Raw genomic sequence first — 14,990 nt, forward strand, 5'->3', positions numbered from 1 at the left:
GATGTGACTAATCAGAAGCAGATGTGACTAATGCTCTACTTCCTCCAAATATGATTCTTACACAACTTTATAGATGATGTTTCTGATCTAATCATTAAAACTGGTCTATTAGTATACAAACAGAAGTCTCTGCATATCCAGCTTTCGTTTGACCATTTTTCGTAATCCCAAGCTACAAATAATGCCTGACTTGAAGGTTTCCTGAGAGAAACGCAGTTCTCTTCCATGGCTTAGTCCAGGAAATTTTAGACGGGTAACCCCTTGTGAAGCCCCATGGTGCTGATGCTAAGTAGCCCCTCAGTTCATGGCTGGTCTCCTGAATCTCCACACAGCCAGTGTGCGTTACTTGAATTAACCCATTTAACGTGCTTCACCACGCCGCAGGAGCATTAGAGGTCAAATACACCCAACTGTGGCTTCCTTGGGAAATTCACACGGCTGTCGCAAGAACCGACTCTTGTATGAGAAAGCTCTTTGAAAACTGTAAACTGAAACTGAAAGCGCTCTGTAAAGTAATAGAAGAATACGGGGGCGGGGGGGGGGGCTTCCCTTGTGGCGCAGTGGTTGGGGGTCCGCCTGCCGATGCGGGGGGCGCAGGTTCGTGCCCCGGTCCGGGAGGATCCCGCGTGCCATGGAGCGGCTGGGCCCGTGAGCCGTGGCCGCTGAGCCTGCGCGGCCGGAGCCTGTGCTCCGCAACAGGAGAGGCCACGACAGCGAGAGGCCCGCGTACCGCAAAAAAAAAAAAAAAGAATATGGGGTATTATTATTACAACATTTCTGTGGAAAGATGGTTCCTAAGACCCACTCAGACATTCCATAAGGGATTATTTTGAAACCTAATTCATTTCATAAAGAACATACTTTCACATTTTTCCCTATCAATACCATTAAAAATATCATGGTTTTTGATTTGGTATATATCATTCTTTAAGCAGATTTTTTTTTTTTTTGCAGTGCCTACTATGAGCCAGACACTCTTCAAGGTACTGGGATAGAGCAATGAAGAAACTAGAGAAAGTTTCTGCTCTCATGAAGCTTACATTCTAGAAAGGAGCCAGACCATAACTAAATACATAATGTATGAAATGGGGAGGGGCAAAGTGCAAAGGTTCAGAGAATGACGGAGACCGGGGGGAGGGGCTATTTCCAGTGCGGTGGTCAGGGAGATAGACCCCTGAACGAACTGTGTGAGGGAGCATCACCAGAGAGGTGACAGCAGGTGCAAAGGCCCCAAGGTGGGAGTGTGCTTAGAGTGTTGGGAGACCAATACGGACGTCCATGTGATTAGAATGGACAGAGAGAAAGTGGTGGAAGACAGGACTGGATCCAGTAGATCCTAAAGGCTAGGTAAGGACTTTGAATTCTATTCTGAGTAGATATGAGAAACCACTGGAAAACTTCAAGTTATTCTTGTTTCAAAAGGATAACTTCTGAAGACATGTTGAGAATACACTTAAGAGAGTCAAGGGTGCAAGCAGAGAAACGAGTTAGAAGGACACTACGATGGTCCAACCAAGAGAGGAGCACGGTGGTAGTTGCCAAGCAATGAAGAGTGGTCAGATTCTAGATGTACCTGGGAGGCAGAGTTCACAGGATTTACGAACAAGCTGGATGCAAGATACGACGGAGCAAAGGAAACTGTAACTGACTGTTCTTTCCTTGCCTGCTTCCAGATTCCAAATTTATTCTGCCAGCTATTACTGCCCCCTTCCCTCCCCCAACTTACAGTTAATCATCTAAATTTCCTCCAACACCATTACGGAAGTACAGAGTCTCCAGCACCTGTCTACCTGTCGCGGGTACAAGTGCTAAGGTGCAGAGAATGACAGGGAGTCGGAGATGCTCTGTGAAGCAGGAAGTTCAAGGAGTCAGAGAAGCAAACGCAGGGAGAAAGTAGGTATGCAAACAGTGGGGAGACAATGTTCCAAGAGAGGAAACAGCAACTGCAAAATACAGAACGTTTTCTCTTATATCAAAACTGCAATCAGAGCTAAACAGGCATAGTGATTTGGAATAGGAGGTTAGAGCTACAATGAAAGATAATTCAATAGGAATTCTGGCAGATATAATTAGGATTAACTTTCATTATTCAAACGGATGACAATTTGGTACACAAACAAATATAGGCACAATCCTATTCCTATTCTTTCGACTTTCTTCTACCCACCTGAAGAGGTCTCCGAATTTACTTCTGAGGTGGCTACATGACACATAGAGATCGTAGAGGTAGGCTAAGATGCATCTTTCTGGGGAAGAACATTCTGAGGGGTTCACCACATGCTTTACCACACCACACAATCTGAGGAGAAAAATATATGAAGAAATGAGACACTTTGCTAATATACGTGTTAGCGCTTAGATCTTTTAGAGTGAGAATGTGTCCATGTATTACTCAAGGTAAAAAAAGATACCAGATTGTTAACAGTAATCATTATACCAAGTAAATAACTGCATAAAATCAGTTTTCTATTATGATATTGAAACACTAAATATTTTTTTAAAACTTCAGAAATGCCATTAACATTAAGAAATGAAAGAAATTCCTCCGTACAGAAGATATGTAGGGAGGAATCCACCAATAAAGCTGCTGTGACTAGGACACAAAAGTTGTAGGAGAGAATCTCTCATCAGTAAGAAGACTGACAAATTCTGGAAATTTGCAAAGGGCCCCATGTCCACTATGTAAAAGGGCAATTTCTTCGTATCAGTAAGTCTGGGAAATCTATTTTCAAGACCATGAGCTGGTTCTGGCACGAACTTGAAGAATTCATGGTTTGAGGTCACATTCTCCTTGTTTTTCCAAACTAGAAACAAATTTATTTTAGTTTATCTTAATAAGAATTTAAGACCCCTTCTTTTTAGTGACATTCTCCATAAGACTTGTGGCTCAGAAATACCACTATTACTCCAATTCCCCAGATCAGAAAGATGGCCTTTTGGGCCACAATTCATACAGAACAAAAGTTCATACCACACAGAAGTAAACACTAGTGGTCCATCCACCTATCTATGAGTCTGATTCCACTGTCATCTTGCATTCTGTTACAGGGCTCGGTACTACTACGACAGTGTCACAGATGACTCAGATTATTAAAGCTGAAAAGGGCTTTAGAAATCATCTGATTCACCTTCCTCATTTCACAAAGAGGGCTCTGAGCCTCAGAAAGGTGATGTATCTTGCCCACAAGGCAAAGAGCTACTTCACAGCAGATCCAAAAGGAGAACTTAGGTCTCCAGAACCCCAGTCTGGAGCCCTCTCCACTGTTTAGGGGACGGGAGGGAGGCTAGCATGTCAAGGCTGAGAAGGACCCTGGAGTCACAAACATCAGAGGTGGGACCTAGGAAACTATGCAAAGAAATAGCCACGTAGCATCCCAAGCCCTGTGAACTGACATCAGCAGAGGCAGCCAACTGATAAAGGCTGTCAATTATAGCAAAACTGTCCCACAGTTAAGGAGAAAAGTAGATGATTCAATCAGCTGTTACCTATATAAACCAAAAAATTCCAGGTATACCCTGAAAAGCCAAGAATTATTTTGTGATTAAAATAAACAAACATTTATTGAAAGTTTGCTAGGCATTTACTGTATCGCAGCAAATATTGAGTGTTTGTTTCCTCAATAATTTTTTCACTTACTCGAGGTAAGAAAAACATTTTACATTGAGATCCAATATGTTTATTCATATAAGTGCAAAAAAAAAAGAAAAAGAAAAAACCCCCCAAATAATAGTTTTGGGGAAAATACTTATCCTTACTCTACATGATAAAGAACAAATATAATAAACTGAATATCAAATATGATTTTATGAACATTTAACAGAACACAAATTTAAAATGTCAAAATAAATGATAATGAAATAAATTCCAAAATAACAAACAAACAAACAAAATACTCGTGAAAACCTATTATTTTCATTTTGTGACCAACTAGAGATGGTTCCATACACGGTTTTAAAAAGTATGGTATAAATCAAACAGCATGAATGAGCTCCTAGTTAGAAAGACTTTTAGCAATCTGGGAGATTTATTAGCTATCTGATGTTGGGTACATCACTTCACCTACCACTCCATTTAACAGGCCCGAGTTTCCGTTTCTTGACTTATAAAATGGTACACTAATCATTCAACCCTACAGGGTAGTGGAGGGCTATAAAATAGTTCTATATTTCCTGGATTCTAAGATGGTCATTTCCTTACATTTAAAAATATCAGGGATGTTTCAGATGTCACTTAGTAATAATCTAAGTGTATATTATCTGTGGCTATACTCTCATATGAAGAGAAAGCTTATGGTCCAGAAAAGCTAAAATATTTACTATCTGGCTCTATACAGAAAAAAGTTTGCTAACTTCTGATCTCAGAGAAGAAAATTGAAGAAAGAACCAAGAATAGGAGAGACAAGGTAGAAGGAAAGATTAGGAAGATATTAACTGAGGTGCCTTCAAGTGGTAAGATAATATTTGTTAGGTGAGGAAGCGTGTAAGTAGAGAAGAGGCCCAGAAATAATAAACTTAAATCAAGCTCAATGTTAGCAAAAGTTTAAGGGCATAAATGCTACTTAAGGCTAAAAGCGGAAGTCAAGAATGTATTTCTCTATGGCCCAGCAATCCCACTACTGGGCATATACCCTAAGAAAACCATAATTCAAAAAGAGACATGTACCACAATGTTCACTGCAGCTCTATTTACAAGAGCCAGGACATGGAAGCAACCTGAGTGTCCATTGACAGATGAATGGATAAAGAAGATGTGGCACATATATACAATGGAATATTAGCCATAAAAAGAAACGAAACTGAGTTATTTGTAGTGAGGTGGATGGACCTAGAGTCTGTCATACAGAGTGAAGTAAGTCAGAAAGAGAAAAACAAATACCGTATGCTAACACATATATATGGAATCTAAAAAAAAAAAAAAAAAAAAAGGTTCTGATGAACCTAGGGGCAGGACAGGAATAAAGATGCAGACGTAGAGAATGGACTAGAGGACACAGGGAGGGGGAAGGGTAAGCTGGGACGAAGTAAGAGAGTGGCATGGACATATATACACTACCAAACGTAAAATAGATAGCTAGTGGGAAGCAGCTGCATCACACTGGGAGATCAGCTCGGTGCTGTGTGACCACCTAGAGGGGTGGGATAGGGAGGGTGAGAGGGAGATGCAAGAGGGAGGGGATATGGGGATACATGTATACGTACAGCTGATTCACTTTGTTATGCAGCAGAAACTAACTCAACATTGTAAAGCAATTATACTCCAATAAAGATGTTAAAAAAATTTTTTTACTAAAAAAAAGAAGAATGTATTTCTCCCCCAAGATTACAAAGTAAAAATGTTTCATCTTAGGAACTGCAGTTAAAGAAAAGCACATATAATTAAGAGACAGCCTCTTTTACAAACTGAATGTAACAACAATTGGATTTAATTTGGTTACGGTTATTGATTTACATGTTTATTACAGAAACACCCTTGAGACCATAAAGAATATTATAAAAAATATTCGAATTAAAAAAAAATAAATCTATGTGTGTAGAATTAATGTGGAAGCTCTTCCTCTTCTCCTAAAAAGCTGCTGTTAAATGGATGACACTCTAGAATAGCGTACATGTTGATTACATGCTCTAGATTACCAAAAAAAGGCACTGTGAACCCCATGTTTCTTTTGAGCCCAGGAGGGCTGCCTTTCTTTTAAGTATATAAAGCTCTGGAGCAAGGAGTCTGCAGTGGACAAAAAGGAGCTCAGAATAGGTTTTCTGACAGCTCATTATACTTCTCTGGTGCCAGTAGCCTCGGCCTCATTTAATGGGGGTGATGTAATTACTTCGCCCAACTCCCTAACAGTAGTAGAGAAAACCTTAGCCTACAATTCACACAAACCGAAAAAAGACTAAGAATCAAAAAAGTCATTTATTCTAGATTAACCCTGGTCAAAAATTTCCTTTAATTTATAAAAGAAATAAAATTGAAAAGGTAAATCTATAAGATGATGTATGTGCAAAGCTTATTTGGCGTTGGATTCTCCAAATAGAAACTGAAATGACATGAGCGAAGAAGCAGTCACTTATTCACCATCCATAATAAGCCAGGATGCTGGGTAGCAGAAATGACAGCAACTAGGGGGAGCGAAGTAGCCACCAGGCAGGCAGGCGGATTTTCATGCTTTTATCTCCTTTCCGATAAACGTTTCCTGGCACAAGCATTCCTTAACTGTGTTATACCTTTCTATGAAACAAACAGTACTATTTTTGTCTTAAAACCACTATCATATTTCATCACAAATTACACATTCTAGGGTATACCAACCCTTCAAACACCTGGGCCGTCTGATCGGGATTCAGGATCAGACAACTGTGGTATCTCCTGAGAACGGCCACAATGCAGACACACAGTCCCGTTGTGTAACTTCCTGCCAGGCTGGAGGATTTCAGGAGCAGTTCGGCTTCCACAACACTCAGTTCATTCAGGAGCTACAATGGGAGAAAAGATCGAAGAAAAATGTAGCTGCCAAAACAAATAGGAAAGACGTTTATTTTTACAAACCACGGATATATTGAGTCATTCTAAAACTACTTGATCTCCTTCCTTGTCCTGCCCCAGGAACATGCACATAAACAACCACAGTCTCAGCACCCCAATGAATTAACTGGTTTTTATTTTTAATACTTTATCAAATTATAGAGTTTTCCTTCTGTCTGGGCATCACGGTCAATGCAATCGAGAGGTACCCAATACTGAAACAGTTATCAAAATTTTACGGTGGTCCAAAGTTCTGGACTGGATAATTTCAGAGAAGAACATCCCCACCTCTGACTTTTTTTCCACTTTCCCCTCCTTTTCAATAAATGGAAGTTATTTATCATCATTTTCTTATTATTAACAAAGCTAACACCTCCAATAGAATAAGTAAAAGAAACCAAGTTTTATGTCTACTCACTAGTGACATAACAAATGAACTCAAGTATGTGTATAAGAAAAATAGTGGAACAAATTAATAATGTTTCATATTTTTTGCTCTTCCCTAAAATATACTCTACTATAAATAGCAAACAAACTTTCACCTTTCCCTAAGCAAAAAACAAAAGACAAACAAGAAATACCCTCAAAGCTCTCACGTTTTAAAGTGACTATTACTATATTTTAGCACAAATTATAATTATTTAGTTGAAAATTATGAACACAGATGCCATTAAAATGCTAGTTGAGTACTGTTGACTCAGAATGTTTCAACTATTCAAAAATGCACTGGGTGGCTCATTTTAAACTGTACAATGCCTAGTAGGTTTGCCTTCTGCAAAAAGAGAGAAGCAGGATCCCTTTGACACCTGTATTGCAAAGTCAATGAGGCCATTGATATTCAGTGCTGGCTCCATGAGATCAAAGATGAGCTGAATATGGTGAGCCAATGGGAGATGGTACGATGTTCCTGATGCAAAGCTTGTGATTTGTTCCAGCACATTGTTAGAGATCTGTGCAAAAAAAAAAAAAAAAAAGTGAAAGTAATCATAAGACCAACAGTCCAAATAACTTTTATTTATTAAATTACTTCAATTTTGTAGGTAAGAAACGTGAATTTATACGTGATTCTATTTAGAAGTTGAAACATACTTCTACAGAAAACAAAACCATGTACAAATGCAATAATACCCTTAAAACAACTATAATTTGAAGAAATAAGCTGAGTTGTCATTCAGATCTACACCCAACTCTCCTAAAGGCAGAACGACAATAAACGCTAATTAATTTCCAGATGACATCTATTTGACTATCAATGGATTTGTAAAACAAAAGAGATTTGGTTTCTTCTCAATGGCATAGTAATTTTTCTTCAGTCATCAACAGATTTCTCCCTTATCGATAGCAATGTAGGACTAAAATGTAATAATATAAGTACTGCATTATAGATTATTTTATATAGTGTTGATTATTATCATATGGTAAAAATATTTCCATGATAAAAATTAATTCCTCTGAGGAAGGCAACCTGACACTTAAAACTGAACTGCTTGATAGTTTAAGACGCTTCCAAATATGTTTAAAAAATGTATTTATAAAACAAGTAAAGCCCAAAACATATATTGCATGAAAAAGATTTTTAAGGAAATATCCCAAATGCATAATAAAACAGCTTTAATGGCTACCTGAGATGTCACTTGATGTTGATCAAAATATGAAAGGAGTTGAAGTTTTGTGAACACAGTCTCCAGTGTTGGAAATGCCTCCTGTTTGCTCTTCCTGGCTTTCTGTCCTTCATCTCCAACTAAATAAACACACAGTAGGTACATTATTTTCCATTTAATTGAAGCTCTTGACTTTAACGGATACTTTTTATTGAAGTATAACATACGAATGGAAAATTGTACAAACTTACTGAATTTCTACAAAATAAATTTATGTAATGAAACTCAAATCACAAAATCACGTACCAAAACTCCAGAAGCCCCCTCAGGTTCCCTCCAGTCACTTCTCCCTCCTCAGAGAACCAAGATCCTGACCTCTGATGGCTTGGATTAGTACTGCTCACTTTGGAACTTTATACAAATGGAATCGTATGATACGTACTTTTTACATCTGGCATCTTTCACTCAAAATTATGCTTCTGAGATTGATTCATACTGTTGAGGTAATTTTATTTTTTTTCTAAAAATTAACAATTCTCGGGACTTCCCTGGTGGCGCAGTGGTTAAGAATCCGCCTGCCAATGCAGGGGACGCAGGTTCGATCCCTGGTCCAGGAAGATCCCACATGCCACGGAGCAACTAAGCCCGTGCACCACAACTACTGAGCTCAAAGAGTAGCCCCACTCGGCACAACTAGAGAAAGCCCACGCACAGCAACGAAGACCCAACGCAGCCATACGTACATAAAATTACAAAAAAAAAAACCCAAAAAACAATTCTCATTTATGTACTATACCTAAACTTTTGGCTATTAATGAGAAGTCCCTCTATAAACGTTTCTTACCCACTGACTTTTAAAATACGATATCAACAATGAATGGGGGAAAAAAATCACCGAGGCTCACATTGATATAATAGGAAAAACTTCACTGGCATTTTCTTAGATTCCCAAACAGTTTAGTATGTAAAAAAGGAAATTTACACAATTCCTAACTTTTTTAGGGGTAGAAAGGAATTAAATGTCTCCACCTTAATGGAAAAGTGCTACCTTTATCAATTTAGTATAAAGAAGTTTGAAGAAAATATCAATAAGAAATACTATAAACATTGCTTATTCCAGAGGGACGCTTGCTCTTAACAGCTCTAAGGATAAGATCCAGAAATAATTAGGTCCTATTTTAAAATATTTTTAATATATGTATTTACAAACACAAATCTAAAAACAAAAAGGAAATGTTGGATTATACAATCTCCACGAAAGATCATTTCCAACACTATGATTCTAAGCAGTCAAAGGCTACTGAGAAAAAAGCCCTCTTACTCACATCATCTTATTTGGGAAAGTTTAATTTGGGGAACAGAGCTCACTTTACTGATTTTTCTATTAAAGATTCAAGAAGGATTTCACTAAACTCAAAAGGCTTTGCTAATGGCAAATGTAATGGATTTAGAAATTAACAAGAAAGGAGACTTCTCTTTCAACAATAAGCAATTGTGGTTTATAGATAGGCAAAAGACAAGCAAAAAACCCAGGCTGTTGTTTCCTAAGACAAACAAACTTAGAATTAAAAGGTGCTGAGTAACATAAGGTACAAGATTGTGTGTCACTTTTGTCAAATATCACCAAATGTAACGCAAATAATAAGAAAGGAGTTCATGAAACCTACTTGTTTTTCAGCATCTATTCTCAAAGGTACAAGTGGCATTTTGCCTTCAATACAGCTGTTTGCATGTCATGAGCATGTGTAAAATATCCAAGTTTTGAATTTTTCATTTACTAACATCATTAGTCCAAGGCTCAAAACTTACACCAATAGTCTTGGGTACCACGAGCTTTGGAAGTGAAGTTAATATATTTATTCAGTCCTTCCTGGGACCAAAACCAAGTCTGTTACCAAGAAAAGTAACAGACTGGAGGACGTGGACCCAGCACAAGAACTCACAAATACCTCTTTTTTTGGTTTGTCTATATTAATAGGCTCTGTTTACTTACACATAGCTAACTTCTCAAGACCTCTTATAAAAAAAGATGCAATTGACTCTTGGCAATTTACATTCACTTTGAGAGAAAAATTTAAGAAATTAGTGGTGGTTCTCAAAGGAATATTTTAATGACATTTACATAGATAACAGTATAGTCATAATTCATAGATTTTCATCTGTTTTATGTTAATTTGCTTTCATAATATATATTATTGCTCTCTTGTTGCTTAATTTTGATTTTCCTTTTTTTTTTTTTTTTTAAAATCTCTAATCCTGGAAGTTCTGACTTTTATTGGTATGGTAAAACTTCATTAATGTTTTGAAAATTTACACCCAAAGGTGACTAGTCAATGTAAATGTAAAATGAGATTTGAACATGTTCAACTGGAAATGTCATTTCAGCTTTAGATTATAAATCTCCCCCCGCCCCCAGGCAAGGTCCGGTTGCTCTGAGAGCACTCCTAATGAGTTCCTCAAAATCATGTTTTTATGTGTAGCCAGAAATCAAATACAAGACAACTTCTGTTTTCCTGCCTCACCAGCCTCTTTATCAGAAGGCAGCTCACCACATCCCAAATTAACAAACATATTTCTGGTTGAGGAGTTTTATCTAAAACGTGGGAAAGACAAAAATCCCCACTGAAGATGATCCTCTCCTCAGGGGTGCATCTGGTACTGTACCGGATATCTCAAAAATTAGCGTGGAACAACAAGGATTTTCTCCCGGTGAGTTCACAAGCAAGAACTGCCTATTTAAGAGACTGGTACAAAGATAGGACAGACAATAGTCTAGCATTTAAAAAAACTGTATAAAGGAAGGAAGTAGACTCAGCAGAAAAGGATACCGTGTTGCTTCCTTCCCCGTCCCACCCCTCTCAGCGCCCCCAAACCAAACATTCCACAGGACCTGAAAAGACTCTCTAAAAGTAATTTAGGTAAAAGCCCATATTACTGAACCTTCTAAAGGACACAGTGTCCATCCCATTCCCAAATATACAAAAAGTAGCTTCAAATATACTTTGCTAGCTAGTTGCAGGGCTTTGGGATTCAGCCCATTTCCTCTTTTCTCTAACAGAGAAAACAGCAAAACAACAGATCAACAGTTTTTTTAGAGCAGTTCTTTACCCCTCCCCAATCTCAATAATGACAACAGTGTTTCATTTCCCTTCCACAACCTCATGGCGCCTGTGTAGCACTAACTCTTTAAGAGGCCACAGAAGTGAGTTAGGGAATGTGATGCAAATAACACGAAGGTAGCCTTCCCACTGTGTTCTAAGACATCAGACACCCAAAACACACATTCAGACTAAAAACACTTCGCCCTGCCCTCGTACCTTGTTTCTGCACCTGCACCCTTACTGATGGAGAGGAAAGAGAGCTATTTGCAATAGTTATATCTGTCCTTTTCTGTGGGAAAGATCTAGTGTGGGCAAGCTCTAGTAATTCATCCAGTTAAAGTCCTAAAGACTGGTCCCCTGTGGAGAGGTTCGTAAAACAGTATTTATTTTGTACTGAACAAGACAGCAGGGTTCCTAGAGGTGGTTTATGCCCTGTGTAGGAAGCGTGCTGTTCGCACAGGGAAAATCCAAACTTTTTTCCCCATTATGTTATTTAAGTAACAGAGAGATAAATACCAGTGGTGGTAGTGGAGTATACATAATGATAGCATACTTTAAATCGTATGACTGTCTAATAAAATAAACAAACTTTGAAGAGTAATTAGGCAAATGTGACGTGGATAATTACAAAGTTCCAATTATGTTATATGGTGACATAATACAAAGGCATAGCTTCACTGTAAGAGCTATGTAAAAAGCTTCGTGACAGAGCATCCCAAGTAAAGGCATTATGGAGTAAAGACCCAGTTTTCTTTTTACTTGAAATCGTTTGGAGACGTGGGTAGCCTCCCCTACCTACTGCAATTATTCTTCTGAATAACGTAAGAAAAGATCGGCCACTACTATGCCATGATTTTTAATCATCATGTAAAGATGAGTACCCAGAGCCAACTATAAGCTTGAAAAAGGATGCAACTGGGGGAATGGACCTCTTCCAGCCTAAGGGTTTTCCAACTCATTCTTCAATACTTTATGTATGACTGCTGTGGAAAATTTGGGAAATACGAAAAGAAGAGGAGCAAATGAAATCACCTCTATCTATCTATAGAAGGTGCTATTTTCATGCAAGCATTACTATAAATGGGACCAAGGCCTTAACATTTCAATGTGCTTATTCATATTTCAACGTGACAGTCATTCGGGGGAGGAAACCCTCTGCTGACAGTGCCATGTACGACTGTGATAAAGACCGTGCTGAGGGGAAGACAAACGACAGCACAATGGGGGCAGACGCATTAGGGCTCTTTACCCCCGGTCTCTGTGGTGCTCTTCTTATTTAGGATTTTCAAAATATCTTTGGTAATTTTCTTCAACTGATGCCTCGCTTCTTCACGCTCTTTGCCCACTCCATAAAGAAGGATTGTGCGCTGGTTATACTCATGACTTGAAGATTCATCCTGAAAAACAGAAAATGCATTCTGAAACCCCTGTTTAAAGGATGGGGTTCATGGACATGATATGCGCTGACCACAGCAGCTCCATGCTGGCTCGTGCGGTGGTGGCATCCCGCCCACCTTTCAATTCACCTCAACCTCCACTGGCAACACCCTTGTTTTTCCAGTTTGGAACTTGCTAAAGTAAAAAAAAAAAAAAAAGTGCCAACTGACCTGAAGTCTTAATAGAAGCAGTTGATGTGGGCGTACCTTACAGAGTAAGTTTTGACTCTTGATTGTTTAAAATTTAACATGGTATTTATTTCACATCCTATTACATACTATCTAGTTTAAATTTTTCCTTACGGAAAATGTTATTTCTTAGCAAGCTCAGTTTTCTGCATGCATTAAACATCATTAAACATTTTATATTTAGAAAAAAGAGGATCCTCAAGTACTTTTATTAAAAAAAAAGTTCCATTTACTTCCAATATGACTGTGTAAGACACATGTGTATTTCTTTCCAAATGGAAAACGACAGACAGCATGGGTCTCATTAGGTGTGAGGAAAATAGCTGGAAATGCAAACACGTTCTGACACTACCTTCCTCTTCTGGACCACCTTCCCACACCTGCCCCACAGACACAGTGAATTCAAGCACTATTTTTCTCACAAGGGAGAGGAAATTACTTAGTCACAGCATCACAGAAACAAACACACCGCTAAACACATTCTTTAGCCAGAGTTAAAGAGTCCAGGATGTGTCCTCTCTTGTGTCTGGTTTTGAATTTTTCTATCTAAATTTCTCTCTTGGATCCTATACTCTTCCGTTTTCTTAGTGAAATTCCTAGCTCTATGTTTCAGTTCATCTCCTTTTCTTACCATTTGTACATGTTTGCCCATGCGAGGTACTTACTCTCCCTAACAGTATCTATCCCTAAGGAGCTCACGTGCGGAAAGTTTTGTCCCAGGGAAAACAAACTGCACCGTGTGCACGTAAATTAGTAATGGCTGCAAAAAAGAGCAAAGTCCTTGTGACCTGGAGAACGACAATGTTCAATTTGGAGTACTCCACGTGTGTACTCTGCACAAAGTAGCATTTTGCTTCTTTAGCCTTGAAGTAAGAGCCTGTTTCTTCTCAGTTTCTGTCACTGTTCTCTCAGTCTCTTTTTGTCATGCTGTCTTTCTCTCTCCTGCCCGCATTCAAAGCACCACTTCTTGCACTGGTTCCTTTTTTTTTATAACATTCTCTCAGAAATATACATTTGTATACTCTGCCAATCTATCTTGCTACCAAGTCCCCCGATAATTAATATTTCAGGTTGTTCAAACCGAGTAAGTCTTTTCTAGAAGCTGTTATTTAATACCTTGAGTTTCGAAATCTCCTCCGAAGTTTCAAAAGGCAGACCTAACCACAGGACAAAGTTGACATAGGTAGTGATTGCTATATCTCAGTGACCTGAGCTACTCTGTCAATCTCCAATTTTGTTGTCATTACACAGCATTACTGATATACTTCCTGGTGGGGTGTGTACATATAGGCAAGCCCTATAAAGGGGACAGAAGGGTGATGAGGAAACTGCACAAAACTCAGATGTCAGTCATGTGCCCTGGTGATTGTTTTCAGTTAAGGCACCTGTCAAATGGTTCTAATGTAAACCTGTTGTGTGAGGGGTGATGGAAAGATGTTAGCAACAGCTGTTTATAGAGTACCTACCTACAGCAAGACAAGGTACTAAGAACTCTGAGAAAATGCAAGGATGAATGTTCCCTGATTTAAGGAGTACAGATTCAGTATCATAGAGATAGCACCTGCAGCGTTCGAACCCCAAACAGGGATGGTGATGGAAGGTATCCTGGAAAGACCCATGTGTTCTATGAACACGGGGTACTGTGGCTCCCTATTGGCCCAATAACAGCCCGAGCTCAGGGTAAGAGAGAGCTGTGACTGCGTCCAGGGTGTGTCACCTGCCAACGCCATGGCCCAAGATAATGAGCCTTTCTGAGCCTCAGATTCTTCCTCTGAAAAACGGTTAACACTGCATACCTTATAAGGTTTTGGTGAGAGTGGGGATCTGTCTGTAAAATGCTTAGTGGCATATCAGACACAGCACCCCCTGCTGTCCATTGATATTACTGCACCTCCACGCCTCCCCTGCAGGCACCCCACAGCCACGCTGTGCTGCATTGCTCAACATTTCCCGAAGGTGCTGGGCACTTCCTTCCTTTGCTGGTCTCCTCCCGCCACCTGAAATACTCTCAACAGCCTCAAGTGCACGTGTGGAAATGCTATGCATGATGACAGCGTCAGGTCCCTCCCTCTGTCAACTCACTTTAGCGAAAGCCCTCACTGCAGAGGGAGGTGTGCGGACAAGCGACTTTGGAGCATTTATCGCT

The 14,990-nt window shown here is 39.1% G+C and overlaps 2 protein-coding genes across 4 annotated transcripts in view; one reads left to right on the forward strand and one right to left on the reverse strand.

Moving 5' to 3' along the window:
* Positions 1-14,990, reverse strand: part of MED12L (mediator complex subunit 12L) — a 329,841-nt gene that overhangs the window by 68,448 nt on the left and 246,403 nt on the right. For both annotated transcript variants that reach the window (XM_033402722.2, XM_049710167.1), the window contains 5 exons: positions 12,469-12,616; positions 8,140-8,258; positions 7,324-7,467; positions 6,305-6,468; positions 2,168-2,299 (listed from right to left, as the gene is read on the reverse strand). In XM_033402722.2, the coding sequence (XP_033258613.1) occupies positions 2,168-2,299; positions 6,305-6,468; positions 7,324-7,467; positions 8,140-8,258; positions 12,469-12,616 (707 nt within the window). The remainder of the gene's footprint in view (positions 1-2,167; positions 2,300-6,304; positions 6,469-7,323; positions 7,468-8,139; positions 8,259-12,468; positions 12,617-14,990) is intronic.
* Positions 1-14,990, forward strand: part of P2RY12 (purinergic receptor P2Y12) — a 45,893-nt gene that overhangs the window by 21,629 nt on the left and 9,274 nt on the right. The window lies entirely within an intron of this gene.

The sequence above is a fragment of the Orcinus orca genome, chromosome 5, assembly GCF_937001465.1.
Source record: "Orcinus orca chromosome 5, mOrcOrc1.1, whole genome shotgun sequence".
NCBI lineage: Eukaryota > Metazoa > Chordata > Mammalia > Artiodactyla > Delphinidae > Orcinus > Orcinus orca.